This window comes from Siniperca chuatsi, linkage group LG1, assembly GCF_020085105.1.
Source record: "Siniperca chuatsi isolate FFG_IHB_CAS linkage group LG1, ASM2008510v1, whole genome shotgun sequence".
Lineage (NCBI taxonomy): Eukaryota > Metazoa > Chordata > Actinopteri > Centrarchiformes > Sinipercidae > Siniperca > Siniperca chuatsi.
In genome coordinates this window covers 20,324,113-20,332,500 of record NC_058042.1, presented here as the reverse complement: position 1 = coordinate 20,332,500, position 8,388 = coordinate 20,324,113, and the positions used below count along the sequence as shown (strand labels likewise).

The 8,388-nt window shown below is 41.6% G+C and overlaps 1 protein-coding gene across 3 annotated transcripts in view; it reads left to right on the top strand.

Annotated features, from left to right (window-relative positions):
• Positions 1-8,388, top strand: part of elp4 (elongator acetyltransferase complex subunit 4) — an 85,097-nt gene that overhangs the window by 49,289 nt on the left and 27,420 nt on the right. For 2 of the 3 annotated variants that reach the window (XM_044209442.1, XM_044209415.1), the window contains one exon: positions 5,270-8,366. The exons of the other annotated variant lie outside the window; for it this stretch is intronic. In XM_044209442.1, the coding sequence (XP_044065377.1) occupies positions 5,270-5,398 (129 nt within the window). In that variant the 3' untranslated portion in view covers positions 5,399-8,366. Of the gene's footprint in view, positions 1-5,269; positions 8,367-8,388 lie in introns of those variants that run through there. 3 annotated transcript variants of the gene reach the window in all.

Here is an 8,388-nt window from a genome sequence, read left to right as displayed (position 1 = left end):
AAAGAGAAACAAAACCAAACTGAAAAGAGACAAAATGGCCCCACGCTGCTTTCCCTGTCAAAACTCTTGACAGGCCCGAGCAGGGGCCCCCAGAGGAGGGTTCAGTTGAAGATGATGATGACAGAGATAACAAGTCAAGTTGTTGTGTTACAGCACAGTTACACTTTGGCCCTTGTTTGTCCATTTGGTTATTCAGAAGCATCGTGGAGCTAACTGATTCCCATGCATGTCATGTTTAGTAACATGACATACTATCAAATGCTGTTTTACATCAGTCTGTGGAGCGTGAAGGGTAAGTGAGGAGCTAGCTATTCAAAAGAACAGGAATAAACATTCCATTAGGTATTAAAAACCTTGAAATATTGTCAGCTAATCAATTTCCTGTTTGGACATGCTCACTTTTAATGAAATTCAGTCAGTTATTAGTCCCTTCCCATTCTTCCAGTGTTTGGGAATATAATTACTCTCAAAATGCTTACTCATCCTTCTGCCTGCCTGCTGCCTACTCTGTCAGATACATTAGCCATGAAGCAGAAGAGATGAGGAGCCTGTGTCTGTATCTGTCTATCTGTCAGTCCGCCTGAATGTCTGTATGCCTGCCTCTCAGATTATCCTGGATCAGGCAGCAGGTGACATGGTGAGCAGGTGACCATCACCCAATTACCAAAAAGAAACTCGAGATGAGCTCCAGTGTCGTTTACATTTGTTTCTTCTCCTGCCTCTATTGTACTCTTTTTATGCCAGTCTTTTACTAACAAAACATTTAAGCTTACCTTACATGTTATGTTATACTTAATACTTCCTTAATTACCAACATTACAAGCTATTAATAGCGAGGGCTACAGGGAGAAGGTCCAAAATGCCCTGACAAAAAATAAATGTGTTGACATTTATTTGACAAAAAATAATCACAAAAGTGACAAACAATGAGGACAATGAATGAAATAACAAAGAATTTCTCTAAAAATGAAAAAGTCGAGGGATAAAAACTTTCCCTATTCTTAGGGCAAGGTCAGGGATCGTGTTCCACTCTTTGTTACCACAGAAGAAGAGGAAGGAAGAGCTTCTTCTCTGCTTTTGTTAGGTGTAGGTGGGATAGAATTACCAAAGTGATGGGATTCATGCTGGGTTATTTCTGCTTTTTTTTTTCTGGCAAGGTAGCGGAAGTATTCTCTGAAATTTGCAGCGTGAATGTGATGATAGTTTGCTTCTCCAATAGAAAAGCACATCACCTCATTATGTGGGTTTTGGTGTGCTGAAGTTAATACTAGTTCCTATAGGTCCAGCAAGTGATTTCCCACACAATGAAGTGTAACTTTAGAGGTGAGGGATTACGGCCCTGGGAGGTGATTTAGCTTGGTTTAGTGACTGGATAGACCAGCAAGTCTGGGAAATTTCTACCAATTTTGTTCTGCTACCATTTTGACCCTTGGCTGGTTGTAGAAACGGGACTGGAAATGGAGGACATTGACCTGGTGTCATGCACAGATGTACACATTAGTTTACAGTGGCTGCACTGCAGCTGTGTGGCTCAGGGAAATGGAATTGGCAAAAGGTATCACCTCTAATGTGACCACTGTCCATGAATACTGGACTTGCTATATAAATCTAGTCAAACTATATTTTTAAAAATACATTGTGTTTGTCTACATGAATACAATAACTGGAATTTCTTATTCTTGAATGACAGCATATAGCCATATTGCTTGGGCGACATTTTTTCTGTGATTGTAATGACTTCAGCTTCAGTTTCTCTCATTTCGCTGATTTAATAGTTTATAATATGCTGACCAAATTACAACAATGATTGTGTTAAGTAGGTGTTTATGATTAATATTGTGTCACTTCCATAAGCATGTTCCAGCATCGGCTAATCTGATTGGAACAGCCAGACCAGTCATCATGTGTTCCAACAAGGTGTTGGGTTTCCCATAGTTCTAAGCTGTACAGTGACACGGGCCATTTGAAAGTGTGGCTAAAACCCTATGGAAGAAATTACTCGTTAAATTAGCACCTAATACTCTAGTCATTAGCAAGCCGTTACCACCAGTGGAATGCCTTTGATGGTGCTGCTTTGTGTGAGTAGGTCCTGTTTAGGCTTTTCCTTTGGAAAAATCTGTCCATTTGGATCTTGGAATATTATGCGCTTACATAACATTGTTGTATTCATAACCAAAACATGACAAAAACCTTAAAAACTGATTTGGTTACTTTTCTGAGGCATAAAACACTGATGTGATATCCACAAACAACAATGTGGAGATTGTGAACAACCAGTTACAAGCTGCATGAAATGCCATTTTCCTTAAAAACCGGGTCTTTGGGGTGTTTAGTAAGCCGAAGGGAATTGTCCATTGTGGAGTGATATTAGTAACCCTCTTAGGCAAAGCTAGTCCGTGGGCCGGCCCTGAGGGCTCATTTCAAGTGCTTAGCGCTCGTTTGGAGCTTTGTCACCCCTCACCCTGTTGCCAGCATGGCCCCAGCCCCTCTGGCTGTGGAGCGGAGCTGAACCACAGACCTTTACCCTTGCCCGCCACCAGGGAGGGAACACTGACATCACAACTCTTGCTTTGCACTAACATTGTGGCACACATCTATTTTCACAACCCCTCCCACCCTTACCCCTCCACCAGTGCACCACAGCCAATGGTCTGTTTTCCCGCCATCCACTCCCATCCACCCTCCCTTATTTATTTTTTCTACTCTTTCTCCACCCTCGTGAAGGTTGCCAGGCAGCAGAGAAAGACTTCACACACACATACACCCCACTATGCCTCTGAGGGTTTTCCGGATGTCCTTGTTTACATCATGGAGTGTGCAGGTCGTAGGGAAGCAGACTCAGAGCCTCCCTGGTTGTGTCTGTCTAAGTCCTACACTGACCTCCATTCATTTTGTGTCAATGCAAATGTTCATGGCAGCCCCACAGTTGGCCTATCACTGCTAAAATAAGTGTGCTGCACTTGCATCATATTTGAGTCTAAATTTCAAAATAAGGGTGAAAATGAATTAAATTCTTTATCTTGGATTGTCCTCATCCAGTTAACTTGCATTGATAGTGATATGAAATCAGTTTATGTGGAGGGGAACTGAATATAAAGTAAGCCCTGAAAACCAATAACAGTTATCAGTTCTAATATTGGCTGTCACTGTTGTGCGGGTTGGTTCCTGACTGTTACCAGACTCTCTTTTCCCTGTGTGAGTCAAACTGATCGATTGGTTTTGTCTGCTCCTCCCTCTAACTTTGATGTTACTATTGATTGTTCTCATCTGCCCCTGAACTCAAAGGTTAGAGGAGCTGAGCTGCACTTCTGGATTGCTTTGACCTTCGCTCTGCACATGCTCAGTGGGTTCACAGAGCCCAGAGCCAAACAGACACGGTGTAGCCTGGCCCGTGGGTGCGTGACAGCCAGACAACGGTGTGATGTCTTTTTTTTTTTTTTTTACTCACCCACTGAGGATGATGTATATGTGATTGATTTTTCTCCTACCCCTCTCTCTACCGTGTTTCCGCTGCAGTGCGTTAAGCAGGACTGAGTCCAGGCTTGATCAATGCATTGTTTTTCTTTTTCAATCACACTTGAGTGAGCTGAAGACACGAAAGGTTACACAGGTGAGGTTTGGCAGGGATGGAAGCAGAGCAGCGCTTCTGGAGGCCCCCTCAAGGCCAATACATGAGTTTGCATGGATGTTTTGTTGTGTGTGTGTGTGAGAGAGAGAGAGAGAGAGAGAGAGAGAGAGAGAGAGAGAGAGAGAGAGAGAGAGAGATGCATACTGAGAGAACAAATTTATCATATGTATTTTTCTAACAACTTGATCATTCTTCTTGTGGTGTCACAAGAATTAGTTTATGCTTATTATTTATCTCTTGTCTTTTCTCCCAGTGGGAATCTTCCGCCAATGCGTCTCTAAGTCCTTTGTAACCTTACCTTTACCATCTTACATTAAATTATAGGTCCTTCACAATGTCTCAGTGCTCACCTGCACCAGATTATCTGCAGGGCTACGTGAAGACTACTCCTCTTGTTTCCTCTGCTTCTCTGACAAACGGTCCTCTGACACACACAAAGGCAATGTGTTCAACAGAAGAAGAGACCACTTGACATGCCTCTGACCTGTTAGCCACAGTAGCAGGAGCACAAGGCTTCATATCAGACATGAACATCAGCAATATATTAAAACATTTTGCAGACTCAGGTGTTTCAATGCTGCTAAAAGAAAAAAAGAACAGTATTAAACAAAGGGAGGAAGTACTCTACCCTAGAGGGGTAGAGTGTTGCGTAGTCCTGAATTATCTCTTAGTAATGACGCTGTTAAACCCTGTACCCAAACACCTAGTCATTAAGAAAAAGATAAGTATCTGTGGGAGTGGAAGGGCTCTCCTAAAGCTATATGTCTGGAGGGGGTAAGGATGTGGCAGGCAAGGAAGGTTTAGAGGGCCCGGGGTGGGGTGCCAGCGCAGGCTTTGACCAGTGGGTTTCAGATGTCATGGCATGTTCTTTCAGGGGAAAATTACAGGGTTTCTCTTGTACCCGGGATGCCTGTATTCTGATTTAACTTCCTCGATAGACACTCGAGCAACATGCCCCTCAACACCATTATCCGCCGCACACTTGACTCTGGAGATACTTCACCTCCTCTCACGCTCTCAGCACCTCTTCAAGACTTTGTTCATGGAGTGCTATTGGCGGCCTTTCTTGCGGCTTGTGGAGAGAGCAGAGCAGAGCTCTTAAGCTTTATAGTAGTTAACGTGTTGGTGTTAGGGGGCTTTACATGAGTGGCCCTCATTAACCTCTTAGCGTCTTTGTGCTTTGAGCTGGCCCAGGGCTGCTCCATAGATAAGCTTTACTATGAAACAGCTAAAAGACTTGATTCTAATGACTCTGGTATTAGCTGTAAATCAATCAACACAAGTATACCTTCTCTTACCTCACCTCATAAATGCATGTTGTTGTGTCCCATACACAACTTCTTAAAACACCCCTACATCACGCACACACACATTCCCTGTGAGCTGTAACAGACCTAAAGCTCTCTCAAGCATTCAGCAGCACGCTAGCAGGTTTACTCCACGCTGCCAGTGCTGAGGGGAGTGCTGAAGCATCTAATGCAATTTCAACCCAACATGGCTCTCTGTGAATAAACATCACAGAAGTGTACCATCTACTGTATGTTGATCCACTGTAGTGCTTTCTTTTTTCTCCATATGATCTAATACTCTACCTTTCTACCCCCACCCCCACCCCCACCCCTCTTGCTCTGATTTCTGTAGAGACTGCATTTGCCTCCAGACTTGTCTGAGACGGTGAGTCGTGTGAGCAGGGGGGAGCTGGCAGGAGTGGCCACGATGGCTTCAGCCTGTGGCTCCGGCACTTCCGGCAACAAACACCTGGACTTCTAGAGCTCCCACACAGTTGCCACAGGCAACCAACACCTGGAACGCCGTAGTGTTGTCTCTGTTTACCGTGGTGACCAGGTTGTTCCCTCGCCCACATAATGTCAACCACGATAACCCTGCCAGCCATTACCACCTGCCAACTGTCCCAGCCAGTGGTGAAGATCTAAACATCCACAGTACCTCGTCTCATAACGGACACATTTCATTATATAAGTCCTTTTTTAAATAAACCTACAGTACCATCTATGTGTTATTTCTTACTCTGACGGCTGATATTTGCACATTCCAAGCGTCATGAGAAGTTCATTTAACTTATGGCCAAGTTTTTATACCCACAGTTTGGGTGAATTTTTTTCCCACTGTAAGTTGCTAAAATGTGAGCCCTGTGGTATTTCAAAATGTTATATGAAGGTATATGATTGGCAGGGTGACTAGTACTTGACCCAATTAAAATACAAGATGGAGGAATTATTTAAGATTTGGTACATTTTGTTTGTTTTTTTGTTTTCCTCTGCCTCTGGGGATTTTGATTACAAGTAAAGTGTAATCATGAAATGTTGTTTAGTCTTGGCAAACATTAAATAATTTAACTGTGTTCTCCCAACCTCTGGGCTTCTGCCTAGCTCCACTGTGTACAATAATAGTTTATTTTCTTGGATAATGCAATGAAATGTGCTTTTGTTTAGTTAAATAAAAGAAAATTTGGGGGGCATTTTGCTTTATTTTTGACAGTACAGTAGAGGGAGACAGGAAAGGCAGGGGGGAGAGAAAGTGAAACAATAAGGGAAAGTTGACTACCTGTGAGACTGCGAGAGGATGTAAAGTAAGCATGTTATGAATGACTGATCTCTGATCTGCCTCACTGGTTTCAGGTTTGAATAGGGATGCCTCCATCTGACCCTAAGACTGTGCCACTGAGTGACGTCAACCTCCAGTAAGCTGGAGAGCTGAGCAGGAATGTGGGCAGAGGGTAGGAGAGCTGGATTTTGGGTGCAGGCTTCACACCTCATCAGGCATGTTTGCTGGATGAGCTGCTTTGCCATGACAAGCCCAAAAGAACAAATTAGGTCAAATGGTGACATGGAGAAACAGAGAAAAAACAACATGAAAAATTAAATGTTTCATTTTTGTTTTCCTCTGTCTGCTGCTGATGCCACTTTGAATATTTTTGCCTGTGAAAACTGGCAGTATTGGTAACACGTGTTGGGAGAGGGTAGTGTTACCTGACAGTTTCATGCATGAATGGAGTGCTCTTACATGGGGTGTATGAGAGAGAGAGATGACATACACAGGTCACTTACACAGGTGAACGAAAGCTTGTGTTGTCAAGATAAAAACTGTTTTCCAAGTTATTGTTGTCGAAGAGCTGACGTATTCAGGGTACACTTTTAAGGTTGATTAAAATAGAAGAAATTCATTTTGGCATTTGTTTATGTTGCCATGCTACTGGTATGTCTGTTTTCTACACTTTCCATGTCACCATGGTGCTGATTCACTTTTTGTTCAGGAAGTGGATAATTTTTTAAGTTTTAAAACCACCAACAAAGTTTTATAATGTCAGTTTCTTCTATGCACATTACGAGTGCATAGAGTACATTTAGAATTTAGTGAACTGATGCTAGTCTCAGTGCTCACATTCAACCAAGGGTCGTCTTTATGCACATTCTATTTACATATATTAAACATGTAGCTGTGCAAATTTTAAAAAAATAAACATTTAAAATATGACTTCTTATAAATGATTGACAGTGGATTTGTCAGTGTTCTGCCCTCAGATAAAGTTAGTTGTACATGGTTAGACAGTGATGAGAGTTATGATTAGCCACACATTCTTCTGTAATGAGTATGAATAAGTAATTCAGGGTACCAGGAAATCTCAATTAATTTAAGCCTTTGAACACAATAACAATAACTGGATCTTCACAATCAGGTCGAGAATGCGGTATTCTCCCCTGTTCAGTGGGCTTTTTAAAACAAATGATCACATGTGGCTCCATAGATGTTTTTATCCCCCTCACCTCACCCAAAGTAGGAACATCACTGTTCTTAGGACAACCCAGACATAATAATGTTTTGTTTTGGAGTTCTTTGTCAGCTTCCTTCTTAATGTTTCTTTTTTATTGCTCACATTTCAGTAATGGTTTATAACATGTTATTGTGTTATGTGTTTTATAACATATCATAAAGTAGTTAAACCTGGAGAAAAATATATGTCAGTATTACATATAAAGCATTTTCTTTTTTTGTTAAATAATTTATTTATCTTAATGAAATCTGCAACAGTAACACATAAGATGAACACTCACAACAACTGTGCTGTTGGCATATTTCAGAGGACCTACTTCTTGAAAGCCTCACTTAGCCTTTAGCAAAAAAGAAAGCCATGGGACTGAGTGTAGAGAATATGCTTTTATAATCGTGTCTTGGCAGCTGCTGCTCATGTCCTATTGATTCCCAACCAAAGCCATAGATGTTTTCCTTCAGTAGCTTTAGCTGAGGTCTTACGGGTGCTATTATTGAATGGCCGTCACATCGCAGCACTATTCAGGTAACACAATTTAGGACAATACATTTTTACCTCATTGGATATCTCTGCCAATTATGGTTTAATAAAGCAGACCTGTCTTCAGACATGTTGTGTTACAGTTTAGATAATGATGTTACCATATCTGTCAAATGCACAAAGCTAGACTATTATTGTATTTACAATGATGAGGGAAATGTAACTTCATGTTTTCTTAAAGCACACACTCACAGACACAGCACAGAATTTAACTGCAGATACTAAATAGGAGAGTGTCAGCTTCTGTTCGCTGCCATGGAAATTCAGATTCAGATTTCCAGGTCAGAATTGTTGTGTCTCATTAAAAAACAGATCAAAGACTACAAAGTTCTCAGGAACTTGTACAGAAACTTATATTGCCTGACTTTGTTCCGAGCAAGAATTACATATAAACCTTTTTATCCTGAAGCTGTGTATTATTTATACTTCC